Source organism: Acinonyx jubatus, chromosome F2 (assembly GCF_027475565.1).
Source record: "Acinonyx jubatus isolate Ajub_Pintada_27869175 chromosome F2, VMU_Ajub_asm_v1.0, whole genome shotgun sequence".
Taxonomy (NCBI): Eukaryota; Metazoa; Chordata; class Mammalia; order Carnivora; family Felidae; genus Acinonyx; species Acinonyx jubatus.
The window spans coordinates 19,997,647-20,014,142 of record NC_069394.1 but is presented as its reverse complement, the minus strand read 5'-3'; the positions used below and the strand labels follow the sequence as shown (position 1 = coordinate 20,014,142).

The 16,496-nt window shown below is 45.6% G+C and overlaps 1 protein-coding gene across 1 annotated transcript; it reads right to left on the bottom strand.

Annotated features, from left to right (window-relative positions):
* Positions 1-383: 383 nt before the first annotated feature.
* On the bottom strand, positions 384-3,672 carry LOC128312830 (uncharacterized). Its single transcript, XM_053208264.1, has 2 exons — positions 2,922-3,672; positions 384-1,494 (listed from the first exon to the last, which is right to left on the bottom strand). Exons 1-2 carry the CDS (start codon positions 3,089-3,091, stop codon positions 504-506), a joined length of 1,161 nt encoding a protein of 386 aa, XP_053064239.1. The 5' UTR covers positions 3,092-3,672; the 3' UTR covers positions 384-503.
* Between the last annotated feature and the right edge of the window lie 12,824 nt (positions 3,673-16,496).

Here is a 16,496-nt window from a genome sequence, read left to right as displayed (position 1 = left end):
CTGCACCGACGCAGCGGTGAGATACCAGGGAAAGAGAGTGAGTTTCAAAAGGACAAAGGTTTTATTGGGGCCTGGGGGCAGTTGGTGAGGTAATGGCTATGGCCTCAGCCGATTGGCTGGGGAAGGGTCCTGGGGAAGGGTCGGGTCCTGTTAGGCAGGTGAGGGGGGGTTACTCAAGGGGAGGAGGTGTGGTCAAGGTGAAGGACACAGAACAAGATGGAGTCAGCTGGCGTAGGCCCGCCCTTTCATTCCCCCCTTGTCATGTAGCTTAGGGACCCAATCATGGGACGGCTGCATTTATGGTGACAAGGGGAACAGAGTTTGGAGGTTTACGCAAAGTTCTGGGAACCAAGTGTCCCTGGGGTGGCTCTGGGACGTCTGATTAAGTATTGTCCCTGAGCTGGTGTCTATGATCTGCCAGGTGATGTTTTGGGGGGTGTGGGGACTCCCGGCAGCATGAGCAATGACAAGCAGAGTTAACAGAGTTACCAATATTAGGTAGGTCAAATGCGCTGTAGCTTGAGCTTGAGCGGGTTGTGTTGGTCCCGACTGATGGCCCATCGCGTGACAACGTCCTTCCGGATCGAGGAGGGTTCCGCTGGCTGAGCGTGGGTGTGATGGACCCAGGTCGCGATGCCGTCTACCTTGAGAGCGGTGGGGGTTGTCAACACCACGATGTAGGGTCCCTTCCAGCGCGGCTCGAGAGTCTCTCGGTGGTGCCTCTTGACGTAGACCCAGTCTCCCGGCCTGTACTGATGAGGTGTCGGGATCGGGCCAGCCTCGTAGATGGCACGGAGGCGCGGCCAAATGTCCTCGTGCGCCCTCTGGAGCCCGCTCAAGGAAAGAAAAAGTTCTTGATCTTTAAACTCAGCAATAAGTTCAGCTCGAAGGCTGGGAATAACAGGGGGTGGCCTGCCAAACATGATCTCGTAGGGAGTAAAACCCAGAGTGTAAGGAGTGTTTCTAACCCGGTAAAGGGCGTACGGTAGGAGAGTCACCCAGTCCCCACCAGTCTCCATGGTTAATTTGGTAAGGGTCTCTTTTAGGGTTCTATTCATTCTTTCTACCTGTCCTGAGCTCTGGGGCCTATAAGCACAATGTAATTTCCAGTTTGCCCCCACCGCCTTGGCTACTGCCTGTGTTACCTGCGAGATAAAAGCTGGTCCATTGTCTGATCCTACCATGGCAGGAAAACCATACCTGAGTAAGATGTCTTCTGGTAGCTTCTTAGCCACCGTCTGAGCCGTTTCATGCTTGGTTGGGTAGGCCTCCACCCAGCCAGAGAAGGTGTCTGTAAATACCAGGTCCTCGTGTAGAGCCTCGTCGAAGATGGTGGGTGAATTTTTGAATCCCTGAGGTAGCCATGTCCAGGTGAGTTGCCCACTGGAGCCCTCCTCCGGATCATGCCACTCGAAGGCGAACAAGGGTTGGCTCTGGGGTGCCAGCGGCAGACTGAAGAAGGCGTCCTTTAAATCTAGTACAGTATACCAGACCCTGGAGGGCGCCAAGGAGCTCGAGAGTATATGGGTTGGGAACAGTTGGGTGTATGTCCGCAACCCTCTTATTACTTCCCGGAGGTCTTGTACCGGTCGGTAGTCATTTGTGTGAGGCTTTTTGACCGGCAGTAAGGGGGTGTTCCAGGCAGACTGGCAAGGAACTAGTACCCCTAGGCTTTGTAGTCTCCGGATGTGTGGCTGGATCCCCTTCCAGGCCTCCTGAGACATGGGGTATTGTTTGATCCTTACCGGACTCTCTCCTGGCTTGAGCTCTACCAGGACTGGGGTCCTGTGAGCGGCTAGTCCCATCCCCCCTGTCTCTGCCCAAACCGAGGGGAATTCTCATAGCCATCTGTCTATATTATCCTCTCTCGGGAGCGCCTCCTGGTGGAGGAGGTATTCATCCTCCAGTTTCATGGTCAGGACCTGGATGGGGTGGCCCTTGCCATCGGTGACCTGAGGCCCCCCTTGTCTGAAAGTTATCTGAGCTCCAATCTTGGTCAGTAAGTCCCGTCCTAACAGCGGGTAGGGGCATTCTGGTATTACCATAAAGGAGTGGGATACCCGGCCCGTTCCCAAATCTACTGTTCTTCGGGTAGTCCATGAATACTGGCTCATACCAGTTGCCCCTTGTACCCAGGACTTCTTGCTGGCTAGTTTTCCTTGTGGGGTGCGGAGGACCGAATGTTGTGCTCCGGTGTCGACAAGGAAGTCAATAGGGGTCCCCTCCACTTTAAGAGTTACCCTGGGTTCGGGGAGAGGGTCCGAACCCTGACTCCCCTAATCACTTAGTTCATCCAGCTCTAGGACTTTTACTCGATCAGTCTTGCTTCCCTTCCCGCCAGCTCTTTTTGGACAATCTCGGGCCCAATGCCCTATCTCCTTGCAGTATGCGCACTGATCCTTCTGCAGCCTCTGCTTCCCCCCCTTGGTGGTGCTTTTACCTTTTCTTGTGTCGTCTGCCAGCTGCCGGAGACGGCGGTCTCGTTCCTCGGGGAAGTCAGCAGTGGTAGCTAGTAGTATTCTGGCCAGGTCTCGAGTCTGCTTACTGCTGGCAGCCGCCATGGCGCGAGCCTGCTTGTCCTCAGGAGGCTCCCGGTTATTATATACCTTTTCGGCTACCACCAGTAAGTCCTGCAGACTTTTTTTTCTCCTAGTCTATCTATTTTCTGTAATTTTCTCCTAATGTCTATGGCCGATTGGTTTACAAAGGCCATGATAACAGCTGCCTTGCTTTCCGGAGCCTCTGGATCCATGGGGGTATAGGTACGGAATGCCTCCATGATCCGTTCTAAAAAGGCAGCCGGAGATTCATCTTTTCCCTGTTGTACATTTCCTACCTTGGCCAAATTGGTTGGCTTTCTAGCAGCCATTCAGAGACCCCCCCCATTAGAGTCTGGCGGTAGGCCCGGAGCCTCTCCTTACCTTCTGCCGTGTTGAAATCCCACTGGGGCCGAGTTAAGGGGAAGGAGGCATCTATCTGAGCCTGGTTGGTGGTGGGATTCCCGTCTGCGCCCGGAACTAGTTTTCGGGCCCCATTGAGGATTCTTTTTCTTCAGTCGTGAACAGGACCTGCAAAAGCTGCTGGCAATCATCCCACGTGGGCTGATGGGTAAAAAGAACAGAGTCTAATAAATCAATAAGCCCTGCCGGTTTCTCGGAAAACTTAGGATTCTGAGCTTTCCAATTGTAGAGGTCACTAGTGGCGAAAGGCCAATAGTGATGGGGCTGATTCCCCTCCGCGTCTGGGGGTCCGGTGGCTCGCAGGGGCAGAATAGTGGAGTCAGCGGCGGAGGCGGATTGCCCCCTCTGAGCCCTTTGTCTGGTAAAGGGCGGGCTTCCCCCTGGAGCGTTTCCACCTCCCGCTCTCGGAACAGCGTCTGCCTCCCCCGGAGGGGGAGGATGGTGTTCTTCCGGCATCCTAGAGGGGTTATACGGGGGAGGAAAAATTAATTCTTCTTCAGTACCCCCCTGTAGGACAGGGTAGAGGGGTGCTGAAGGCTGGGTAAGACTTTTCCTCTTCTCTGTCTCCTGCAAAGCAAGAATGGGTTTTGGCTCCGGAGGGAGCAGGGTTAGGAAGGGCTTAAGCCAAGAGGGTGGGTCTTCTACAAGGTCCTGCCAAGTGATAATGTAAGGGAGCTGATCAAGATGGCCCGCCTTAGGCTGAGAGATGATACTCCTGACTCGGTGGATAGTAGGGAGGTCGAAGGTCCCCTCGGGTGGCCATCCGACATTGAAAGTTGGCCACTCGCTAGAACAAAAAAACTGCAACCGACCCTTTTGGACTTCCACACTGAGGTTGTTAGCTCTTCCCCTCACATCCTTAAAGTGATCAATCATAATACTTAGAGGAGTAGTCTGAGTCTGTCCCATAACGTCCATCCAGCAAGTCCACAGAACAAAACAGAGAAACACAAAAACAGACAAACAGAGGGCCCCTAGAAAGTCTTCCAACTCCATGGAAGCAAAACTGCAAGCTAGCTTAGACCTTTGACGGGATTCCATGTCCCTCCAAAACCGATGAGGGGATTCCACGTCCCTCCAAAGACGACGGCCTCACGCCGACCAGCGGGAGTGACCCGCCTCGTCTCAGACCTTTGAGGGGATTCCACGTCCCTCCAGAAGGGAGAATCGGAACGTCTTCCGAAACTCCCGGCCCGTGGTCCTCCAGTGCGTCCACTTAGACCGCGTCGGGCACTACCAGAATTCCAGAAATGAGCTCACACAGAAAAGACAGAATAAACAGACACTAACCGTGGCCAGTCAGGCTCTCCGGGTCGGGGGTCCCTCGGGGTTCTTGGGGATCCCGGGCCGAGCCCCCAAATGTTATGCCCAGAATTCGTGATCCCCAAAGACCACTAGGGAGCCAAGTCCGATGCAAAAGCAAAGAGCCTTTATTCGAGCTAGCTCGAGCTCAATCCCCTACCTGCACCGACGCAGCGGTGAGATACCAGGGAAAGAGAGCGAGTTTCAAAAGGACAAAGGTTTTATTGGGGCCTGGGGGCAGTTGGTGAGGTAATGGCTATGGCCTCAGCCGATTGGCTGGGGAAGGGTCCTGGGGAAGGGTCGGGTCCTGTTAGGCAGGTGAGGGGGGGTTACTCAAGGGGAGGAGGTGTGGTCAAGGTGAAGGACACAGAACAAGATGGAGTCGGCTGGCGTAGGCCCGCCCTTTCAGTAGTATGAACATTTTCTTGTCATTTTATGTGTATGTGTAGTTTTACAGAGAAATTTAATAAGAAAGTCTTTGAGGAAAAACAAGACACATTCCCCAAAGCTAGAGCTGTTCCTGAACTCTTCTGAACAGAAAGAGTGACTCTATCAGCTTACATTATCTACCTCAATGCTGCATGGGAGGCAAACTAAGAATTTCTAATCTATTTAGTTAAGTAGGGGCAGAATTGACATGCAAAAAAGATTAGAATTGTTTAAAACAGTGTGACTAATTTTCTTATATGTAAGCATTTCTCTCAATGACCAAAAACTTAAATAGTCCTGACTTGTTGATTGTATTTTGCCTTTGCTTTTGCCTTCTGAGGTGGATGGCGTAGCTGTAGGCTTCTCATCCATTGGACCTGGCCCCACTTAGTATGAAACAAACACTATTGCCAAAGAGTGCCATTTCCAGCTTGGCTTAGGCGCCAGCTACACATCCAATCCTGAACCAATTACTACAGGAAGGGAGATGGGATTATACTGACTGACTTAAGCCAGTCTGGACCCATTCCTGGAGCTGGTGGAGTGAATCTCTTCCAGTTCACGTGGCAACCATGGTTGATTCACAGATGCACTTATGTCTAAATTGATCATAGTTAAGCAAAGAACTTGAGCTAGATGGTGGAGAGAAGATTCCCTCTTTCTTTCCCAGATATAAACAAGAAGACATTTGGCCTGAATTTCTGCCAGCAACCAGTTTAAACCACGAGAGGACTTTATAATGATGTTAAGCCCTTGGAAGGCAAAGAAGAACAATAAAAAGAAACTGATGCCTTGGTTCCATCATTGAGCCACTAGATCAAACCCTGCCTGAAGTACACAGTAACACTGGACTTTACACTTATTTAAATTAACACAGTTTCTTTATGATTACAACAGCTCAAGAGCTTGAGTTTATTTTTTTACTAGGTGCAACCAAAAACATCCTAAAAGTTACTTCACACACACCATCTGTATGGGCCAGATCTTTTAAAAACATCAAAGTTGTATTTCCCTCCATAATGTTGAGATGTCTGGCATTTCCTAAAGCACCTTAAAGAAAGTGCCCCACTCAGGGGAAGCAACAAAGAAACAAAACTCGAACTGAAGCAGGAAGTGAAAAAGAACCAAAACCTGGACCAAAAAAGACTGTGATGGTTTTTCTTAGTGTTGATGTCCTCAGAAGGCATCAGAATAGCTGGGGTGTGCTCTATACCAATTTTATATTTTACTCACTCAAATCCTGTTTCCTGGCATTTGCTTTTCTCAGAAGTAGTTAAGGGCACAGACACAGTTTTTTGTATGTCATAAAACTCCTCAGCTGAGCAGATCCTTGTCCCCACTGCTAATAAACATCATAGCCCTCAGCCAGAAACACAGTTCTGCAGTAGAGAAAGTCTGTGTTTGTTAAACTCATCTTCTCTTTGGCTTCCCAGGTTACTAAGTTTCACCCCCACATTTGGTCTGAAAAGCACACAGACACCTACTCTACCAAGCTCTCCCAGAAGGCTTGGGGGCCACAGCTGGAAGGCTGGAACCTGGAGACAGTTTGGAAATTTCTGGGCAAGCAAGCACCTTCAGCAGCTTCTAGGTGGAAACAGTCTGGCTTAACGTGATGAGTGGAGTCTCTGGAGTCAGACACTCCTGGGTCTGTTTTCTCACTCGTTCTGGGACGTTAGACACAGTTCTTAACCTATACATACTTCACATCCTAATCTGTAGATGGAGATGACAATTAATACCCACCTCTTGGGGTTGTACAGCTTTGGTAAAGTGATCTCCACAAATCACTTAACACAGTGCCTAGCAGATAGTGAGCACTCAAGAAATATTAGCTATGAAAAAGTAGGGGAAGTGGAAATAATAATAGCAACCTCCACTTCTGGTTAAAAATCCGGGTAAGGGTGATTTTCAGATGAGTCACAAGGAGCAGGTCATGCAGATGTTTAAAAAGTATTACCCAGACCTCCTCGGGAGTCTATACTGACATTTTCTTGCCTCATCCTTTGCCAGTTCTTCCACATTCTCAAATAATGAATTTGCCTATCACGTATGTGAAAGATCAGAGCACAACCTTTCAGGCAATTCCTTCTTCCATCAATAAGTTGAAATTGCTTTTCCAGCATCCAAACGCGCACACACACACACACACACAGCAGCTTACTGAGGTATATTTTGTGCATGACAGTGAATAAAGCGAAAAAAGAAACTATGACTTAAGATCAAACATTGTTTTCAAGTCTAGGTTAGCATTCCTGGAAAATCCATCCACAGTATTTTTCAGGCAGGTTAAAATCTCTGAGCTGTGATGAAATAGTGTGCCAAGAACATGGTTAGACAGAAAGGCTTGGAAAACTGGAAAGGAAGATTTGTTTCCAAATGAAAAGTATAGCATAATCACAGCTGGTATTCTGGCATGAAAAGCTCTGGTAAGACCATGCTTTGGGGGGACAGAAATTGATTTTTGAGCCTGGGGCCAGATCACTATCAGGATGCCCCTTGGTTCTTCTCTCAAGAAGCACTCACTCTTTTCTCCTTCCTCCATTTTAAAGAAATAAGCTTCATTATGGTGCTTTTGCTTCAATGGAAGTTGGGTAAAATTGTCAAATTTGAATTAGTACAGATGGCACATCTATGCCTTGTTATTTAGTTTTGTTTTTTCTACCTGTTAATATTTTGATTCCCACAATAAGTGTCATCCCTAAATCCTATGGATTGGATGTCTTCTCCACATGAAGATAGGCTTCTATTTCATCTAGGAGTTGTTTTCTTTCTTTTTTTTTTTTTTAAAGAAAAGGCTAGACAGCCAGACAGTGGGACTAAGGAGCCTTAGTCTTTCTTCTAAGAGGCATCAGAAAGGAACTAGGTTTCAGATTTAGTCAACAGGACAGATCTTGCTGGAGCACACACTAGAACCTGACCAATCCTCTCCTACCTGGCAATCCAAATGTGCCTGCAATTCTAGGTTTTTGCTTCAAAAACATCATATTAAAAATAGAACATGCAATTTAGAATGAAACAGAAGAATTTGATTCCAGATCTTCTGTTTGCTGGCTGTGTAATTTGGGTTGGAAAGGTTACATTCTATGAGTGTCAGTTTCACCAACTATAAAATGGAAATCATTTGGATGGCCTCATGGCATTGTACATATCAAATGAGAGAACGGAGGTCATTCTCCTTTGCAAAGCCAAACAAAATAAACATGATTAACATTAAGATGGTTATAATTATTACTCAGTACACTCTAATTTCTATCACTGGTATCTGTTAAAACAGTTTTTTCCCTTTGAGAATAGCCTATTAGCCACACTGATTATTTGCACTGTAATGTGAATGAAGAATTAAAGTAAGGGAGAAGAGATGACCAATGGAGAGCTCTAAACAGCAAAAACGTGAGACTACACCAAGAAAGCAAAAAAACAAAAACAGGTCACTTAGGAGGCTGAACATAAACCTTCTTCTCTTCAAAATTTTTTCCATGCTGCTAATAGGTTAGCTTTTTTTGTCCCCGAACAGAGAAATGTAAAGGATATGAACTTGCAGTGGATAAAATGAGTATTTATTGAGTAGCTATTAAGTACCAAGCACTGTTATAGATATTGGGAATATAACAAACAGACTTGTCAACTGACCTTGGAGCTGGCAATTCATGTTGGTGGTTGATAACATCTAGAAAAGATGGCCCGGGACAAAGTCCTGTGATACTCCTATATTTAAGGACTGCAGATATGTAAGAAACTTGAGAAAGAGGGTGAAAGGAGGTCTGTGGATAAGGAAGAGTTTGTGAGAAGAAATAGGATCCAGAACAGAAGTGGTGATCCATCTTAGGGAAGAGAAGTGTAGCCTCTCTGTTTATAAAAGGATCACTCCATTTTCCAGCAAATATATATTTGCACTTACTCTTTGTGAGAAAGTGAGCTAGATTCCACAATTCACTTATCGAAAGACTGTGCTTCCCAGGAAGCAGCATGCAGGAGGCTTTTTAAAGAGTTTGTGAAGACCAACACCTGATAAACGGGAGTGGGTTGGGCAAAGTAGGGTTGGACAGAGAGAGGGAGGGCTCAAGCTGCAAGGCACAGCCACTGACAGCCTCAGCAAACCTCACAGGAAACCCTGGAGTTGGCATGGCCCTTCATACTTGTCCCCAGCAGGGCTGAGATGGCCACATCCACCAGACCTTAAGTGGCAACCATCCTGGGGTGTGGGCTTGGCAAGATGGCTCTGTAATGATGAGGCATCACTGAAGGGGCTGACAGCTGAAGGCCATCTATCAATAGCACTGCCAGCATCTAGTGGAATAAATCCTTCCTTGACAAAGAATTGGGACACATGTCACAGTAATCACCCCAAGAACAGTACAGTTTCTGCTTCCTGGAGGTCATGGTCTCCTCTGAGGTACAAACATGAAACAACTCTTCCAGCAGATGGCAGTATTACAATTATGGTCGGTCAGCTGGGATTAAAAGATTGTGTTGGGTCAGTGTTTCTTGGATGCAAGCCACCAAATTGGGTGCCTTTTACCTAAAGCATGAAAGGATTTATGGAAGAGCCCGAATTCATTCGGGACATTGATGGGATGCCCCCAAGAAACAAGCTCAATAATGGGCAGAAATAGCAGAGAGAGGGTAGACATCTAAAATCTCAACCAAGCTTCTGCCATAGAAGTAGCCTGGATTGGGTGCCACTTCTGATGCCAGTACAGTGTGGGCCACTTGAGCCTCTGGAATAAATTCTGACCTGTTTCCTGCTGCTCTGAATTACTGGCTTCAAATTCAGAGATCCAGGCAGAAGCACCTGTTTGACCAAGTATATGCAGGTGCCCATGTTCTAGCTGTCAGGGCTGAGGATAGGGAAACATACGGCTCCTTGGGCTTCCTTAGCAGGAGGTGAGGTCCTGCCTCCTACCTCAACGTATTATCAAAATCAGAAGGGAATCAGACACTGGACTGGTTTTTTAAAAACACTCAAAGGACAAAGACCTATCAACTTGGCTCCCCACTTGTGAGAAGGGGTAAATGAATCAAAAAGATATCAGGGCCTAACAACATATGAAAGGGAGACAGATAAGGGGCTGATAAAACAAAACAGGGAAGGAAGCACTAAACACCAGACCATCTCTTGGTGAGAAGGAGTTAATGAGATTCGTGCAGATCCTAGGTCCAGCTGGATAGATGCGGTGCTGAGGAAAGACTCAGGAAACCAAGGCCAAAGGTGGAGATTGGAGAGAAGTGAAGCTCAGAGAATGCGAAGACACCCATGCCCCCTGCCCCCAACACAACACAAATTCTTTTCAATGCTAAGGGGGGTGGGGGGCCTTAAAATATGGGCCAAGACCGTCTCCATCTCCTCCAGAGCCCTCCCCCAAAAGAAAAAGCAAGTAACGTTTATTTAATGCCATCTCTGCTAAGTCTGCACTAAGTGTTTTTGCAAATATTCTCCCTTTAAAACCTTACGAAGAAGTCTGTTATCCTCATTTTTCCCAATGCAGAAGCTGAATGTCATAAATGTTAAATAACCATCCTGAGTCTCACAGATTCAGGATTCAAACTCTAGTCTGCCCAAAGACAGAACACAATCATTTCCTACTAACTAAACTCTCTCTCAACACTTCCTTTATTCCAGATCCTTCATTCCTCACCTGACTCTGATAGCACTTTGTACTTCTTAGAGTCATGCTTCTCAAACTGGAATCTGTAATCTTGTTACAATGTTTAAGGTTTTTTGAGGTCACAGACTTAGCATGAAGCACATTCCTGCAATGACAATTTGACTTGAGGATTTTGCAGGGCGGGGTTGCAGATTGGGGGATGGAGGAGGGTTGAGGATTTTAACTGGTTAGCGTTTAAACCATTTTCTCACGAAATAAAACACAGGTGCACTTAAGATCTAAATATTCAAGACAAAAATAGGGGACGTCAAAGAAATTTCAAGCTACTTCGGACTACCTGCAGATCCCTCTGAGATACGTGTTCACTCCTCTCTGTCGTTTGGGATATTGAGAGCAGCTTTTAAAAAATATTAGTTATGGGATTGCCTGGGTGGCTCAGTAGGTTGAGCTGACTTCGGCTCAGGTCATGATCTCGAGGTTCATGAGCTCAAGCCCCACATTGAACTTGCTGGCTGTCAGTGCAGAACCTGCTTCAGGTCCACTGTCCCCCTCCCTCTGTCCCACCCCTGCTTGTGATCTTTCAAAAATAAATAAACATTAAAAATATATATTAGTTATGAAGAGAAGACCTGGGGAAAACTCAGGGTCATCACCACCTCTGGAAGCACCATCTTGTTTGTGTGCCCCTCTCGGGGCTTCATTCTGGACGTTCCCTAGCTCAGAGAAGGTGAAGCACTGGTGAATGTTTGGGAAAGCCCCGGCACTGGGGAAACTTCCACTCTTTGGGCAGAGTGGAAACTGCTAGAGACAAAAGAATGAGTCAGAGGCCCAGCAGCATAAAGGAGGAATAATTAAATGAAATGGAGCAAAGGAAAACTTGGGCTTGGGGTTGGGAACATTTCCAAGCAATAAGAACTGTTTGGTGGCCGACTCATAGAGGAGGGAAATGAGGAGTCCCCCAACACTCAGCTCATCGAACCCCACAGAACTAAGGCAGCCTCATCTACAGGGAGCCATCTGTTCTGGCTCCGGAAGGGCAAGATGGCCAAGCAGGTCATTTTCAGCTCTTATTTCTGTGACTCCATGGAACAGGGGTGATTCAAACCGTATGTCTTTAAAACCACTCTTCATCTCAGTGGTTTGGTTGTTTGGGTTCTTTTAAAGTACACGTGACAGAGGCCCTTGTGACAAAACAAAGGCTCTCACAAACAAAGTTGGTTTCAAACCTAACTCCCTTATCTTCTCTTCCTCATGCATGTAAAGTAATGTGCTTTCTTTTAGAACTCATTCCAGGGTAAACTGGATTGATGTTGTGCTTTATGTAAACCGTGAGGCCAAAGAACAGAAAAATATAAAAGATCCCACACTGGGTAGGATCGAATTTCAGGGCAGCCTGGGGTTCTGAATCTGACAGTGGTACCCAGGGACATGTGGTAAAAAAAAAAAAAAAAAACACTGGTTGTTGTTAACCTCAAAAGGACAGGGATGAGCTCTGCGTGGACAAACACGCCTATCTTGTGGGCAGAAGTTTCATGGATGTTTTGCTCCATCTCTAGTAAAAACAGCCTGGGCTTCAGAATCAGACAAAACTGGGTTCTGATGGTAAATCTGTCACACAGAAAAAGAGGCTTTGACAAGTGACTTTATCTTCTCTGAGCCTCATCCGTAAAGTGAACAGAGTGAAACCTACCACAGAGCATGGCTGAGAGAATGAAATAAGAGAATGTATGTACAGCATTGAGCACGTAGCTGGCATATAGTAAGGGCTCGATGAATTTTAACAAGCAAAATGATGGATGTTCCATTTATAATTCTCCTAAGGTTATATGTTTTCTCAATTCCTGGTGAATTAGTACTATAGTTGAGTTGTATATGAGATCCAAGCCATTACTCTACTCACAGTCCTTCAGTGAATGACTTCCCATTTTGTCAAGAGAAACGTGCTGTCTTCCTAGTTGAAAGCTATCTTGGTCTTAGTCTGCTCAGCCTGCTCTAATAGAATATATCATAGACTGGGCAACTTAATCAATAATTATTTACTTATTATAGCTCTAGAGGCTAGAAAGTTCAAGGTCAAGGTGCTGGCCAGTTTGATTCCTTTTCTGGTTTGCAGATGGCCATCCTCTGGCTGTGTCTCACATGGTAGAGAGAGAGCTCTCTCATGTCCCTTCTTAGAAGGGCACTAATCTCATTCATGAGGACTTCACCCTCATGACCTAGTTCCCTCCCAAAGGTCCCACCTCTAAATACCATCGTATTGGGAAATTTGAATTTGAAGGTGTAGGAGGTGGAGGGGGGGACATAAAAAGGCAGTCCATAGCAGAAGGGAATATTTGTGTTTTGCTAACAGTGCCCCAACTTCAGACTACAAGAGAAACTCTGCTCTGTTTATTCTTGGTCTCTAGGATGGTCTTTACAGCTCAGAATTCCTTTCTCAACCCCTTCCTTAATCCTAAGGGATTAACTCCCCCCGCCTTTCTTTAAAAAAAAGTTTATTTCTTTATTTTCAGAGAGGGAGAGAGAGTGAGAGAGAATGAGCTGGGAATGGGCAAAGAGAGAGGGAGAGAGATAATCCCAATCAGGTTCTACGCTGTCAGTGCAGAGCCCGATGCAAAGCTCAAACTCACAAACTGTAAGATCATGACCTGAGTGGAAATCTAGAGTTAGATGCTTAACCAACTGAGCCACCCTGGTGCCCCTTAACTTTCTCCTCTTATGGATTTACTAAAACAAGTGTAACACTCTCTAACATCATCTGTCATTTATATAAGAGGAGATGTGTTAATTACCTGTTGCAATGAGGATGTCATAAGAGTCATGAAGAAATGTGTAATGGCTGGTAGTTGCCTTGGCAGCCTATTGGGATTTGCCAAGCAAACTCTTTGCTTGCCATTGCTATGGTTTTCATAAATCTGACCTATAAATTTGAGAATGCATCTAAGTGAATGAATTAGGGAATTACTCTGATGGAGAGAAGGTCCATGGCTCTCAAGTTCCTGACTGGAGGACCCAACAGACTTCTTTGTTTCTTCTAGTTTTACAGCTGTGGCAGAACTGGAAAGGGGGCCTTTAAGATAACCCTGGGCCCTTCACTGAGTGACCAGTCCTAGTCTATGATACAGCTGCTCCTCAATTCACTGGTAATCACTTGTAAATAAAATCAGGTTTTTCTCATTTTTAGGGAGGGAGTATCTGAGATGTATTCCTGCCAACACAAAATGTCCCAGTGTCACATATAAATATGGAAACAGGGAATAAAGACTACAAGGGACAGAGGGCCACAGAACAGTAGGTCCCTGTCAGTTATATTTGCTGGCCTATCACTGAGTCATTTCCCTCACTGCAATGCCCCAGGCTTTTTAGGGCAAAAAACGGGGAGGTTATTTCATCCCAGGATCTCCTTTCAGGAGTGCTCATTCCCCTCTATCTCTAGCTACCCTGCACTGATCTACCTTAAAGTTCAAGAGCTTGAACTACCCAACCCCATTAGGTACCTGTACTCTTAGGACTTAGTTGCCCTGGAGTATTATATGACTAGTTAGAGCTTGGAATGCAAATTATAGAGACAGATTCTGCCTAACTCAAGAAGGAAGGGAATTGACTGAACAGGCGTTGGAGACCTTACAGAAGTGACAAGAAGATAAGAGAAGGGGGAACCAAATGAAACGCAGCCAAGGTCCCGCCTAGAGATTGTCTGACTAGAATGCCACACTTCCAGGTGGAATGTTTCTCAGCCACGAAATTCTTGCTCTAATGACATGGACTTGTGAATCTGCCAGTCTGCAGGAATTCATGTTACCTGACCATGCCACTTGCATCATTCCCTCAACATTTAAACTTCGATGCTGAAGAATCTCACTGGCTAAACATGAGTCACATGTCACTGCCCCAGCTACTAGATGGCGGAGCTAAGGAGAAGATGGTCCACTTCTTTCAGTTCTGTAGACAGAATCACCTCCCACCTCTCTTAGGACTTTTCCCAAAATACAAAGGACATTCTTAGATTCTGGGCAGCCAAAGTGGAGTGTTCATCACAATCTTCCACTTTGCCTAACATCTTCCCAGATCCTTCTTCTCTTTTTAACATTTCCAAAAATATTGCTCTGAACACAATGACAACCAAAGGACAACCAAATTCTCACCATCTCCTAATGGGATGCAAAATATGGCCTCATCTGGTTCTGTCACCAGCTCCAGGTCCAGCATCTTACAATGATGTCCATTCTCCTTGTTATCCCGCCACTTTGACTAAACTAAAAGTCAGCCCCCAACAATACACTATATGTTCATACATGTAAAGATGGGTTAGAGTGAGAGAGAAGAAAAAGGAAAACAAGTGCGCACACGCACACACACACACACACACACACACACAAACACATGCACACTAAGGAAAGTAATATGGTTTCAAACGTTTCTCCTGTTTGTCATTGAGATGAGGCTCTAACTGTTGCTACAAGTTGAGTTCTTTGGAAAGTAGACTCTGAGATGGCATTTAGTTTTCAGGATATTTATTTAGGAGATCCCTTGGGATCAACACCAATGGAAAAGTGAGGAGGGAAGCAGAATAGACAAACAAAAGAGTCAAGCTGCAATGTGGGCTATTTGGAAGGCCATGATTAGGCAATGAATGAATGAGTCATACGTAATGAATCCATTTCAACCTTCTTATCTCTGAAAGTCTATGAATTCTATCTCTACAATGAAACTGGGATCTTTTTCATATAGGCCCGGGTTTCAATCAACAAAGTGAACAAGTAGAACCACTCCCAGATGTTCAGTCCTACACATTGAGCCCAAAATAACCAGAAAATGGATCCATACCAAGAAATTCTGCCTGAAATAAAATGAGCATCTTCTATGTTTAATCTGACACCCTTAGAATACATTCCTGCACATATATCTTAGATATTGGTCCACATAAATTAGTAAATTCTTGTAATACTTTTGAAGTATAAGATTTCTCTTCTCATATTTAATTTTTTTAATTTAATTTTTAAATTTTTTATTATTAAAAAAATTTTTAACATTTATTCACCTTTGAGAGACAGAGAGAACAGCGCATGAGCTGGGGAGGGGCAGAGAGAGAAGAAAACAGAATCCAAAGCAGGCTCCAGGCTCTGAGCTGTCAGCGCAGAGCCCGACGCGGGGCTCAAACTCACTGACCATGAGATCATGACCTGAGATGAAGGCAGATGCTTAACCGACTGAGCCACACAGGCACCCCAATTTTTTATCCCATGTATTCTAGGAGCAAACTTTACAGACATAGAAAGTCAATGCAGTTGGTGGAGAGAGGACAAAGGGAGAATTGGCTTTCCCTTGCAACAAAGACTTCCAGCAAGCTAGGAAAGGGAGGAGCTCTTTCAAGTGAACATGAAGGCTCACTTCAGTTACACTAAATTCTCCCACATATTCCCATTCTAATCTAGGAGTCTCTTCCTATTTCATTGTCCCAGCTTTAGGAGAAGTCTAATGAAACTTTGAATTGAATTGATACTGTAAATTGTCAAACCATAGAATGAAATTGGTTTTTGACCATCCCAATCTTTTTTGTTTGTTTGTTTGTTTGTTTGAAATTTATTGTCAAATTGGTTTCCATACAACACCAGTGCTCATCCCAAAAGGTGCCCTCCTCAATACCCATCACCCACCCTCCCTTCCCTCACACCCCCCTTCAGCCCTCAGTTTATTCTCAGATTTTTTTTAATTTTTTTATGTTTATTTTTGAGACAGAGAGAGACAGAGCATGAATGGGGGAGGGTCACAGAGAGGGAGACACAGAATCAGAAGCAGACTCCAGGCTCCAAGCTGTCAGCACAGAACCCGACATGAGGCTTGAACTCACGGACTATGAGATCATGACCTGAGCCGAAGTCAGATGCTTAACCGACTGAGCCACCCAGGCACCCCTGTTCTCAGTTTTTAAGAGTCTCTTATGCTTTGGCTCTCTCCCACTCTAACCTCTTTTTGTTTGTTTGTTAGTTTGTTTGTTTTGTCCCCTCCCCCATGGGTTTCTGTTAAGTTTCTCAGGATCCACATAAGAGTGAAAACATATGGTATCTGTCTTTCTCTGTATGGCTTATTTCACTTAGCATCACACTCTCCAGTTCCATCCACGTTGCTACAAAGGGCCATATTTCATTCTTTCTCATTGCCACATAGTACTCCATTGTGTATATAAACCACAATTTCTTTA

Bases quoted from the DNA above. Each gene is read 5' to 3' on its own strand.
- LOC128312830 (XM_053208264.1), bottom strand. From the start codon at position 3,091: ATGATTGCCAGCAGCTTTTGCAGGTCCTGTTCACGACTGAAGAAAAAG. The intron at 1,495-2,921 runs GTAAGGAGAGGC...GGCGCCCTCCAG, and splicing joins GGATTTCAACACGGCAGAAG to GGTCTGGTATACTGTACTAG.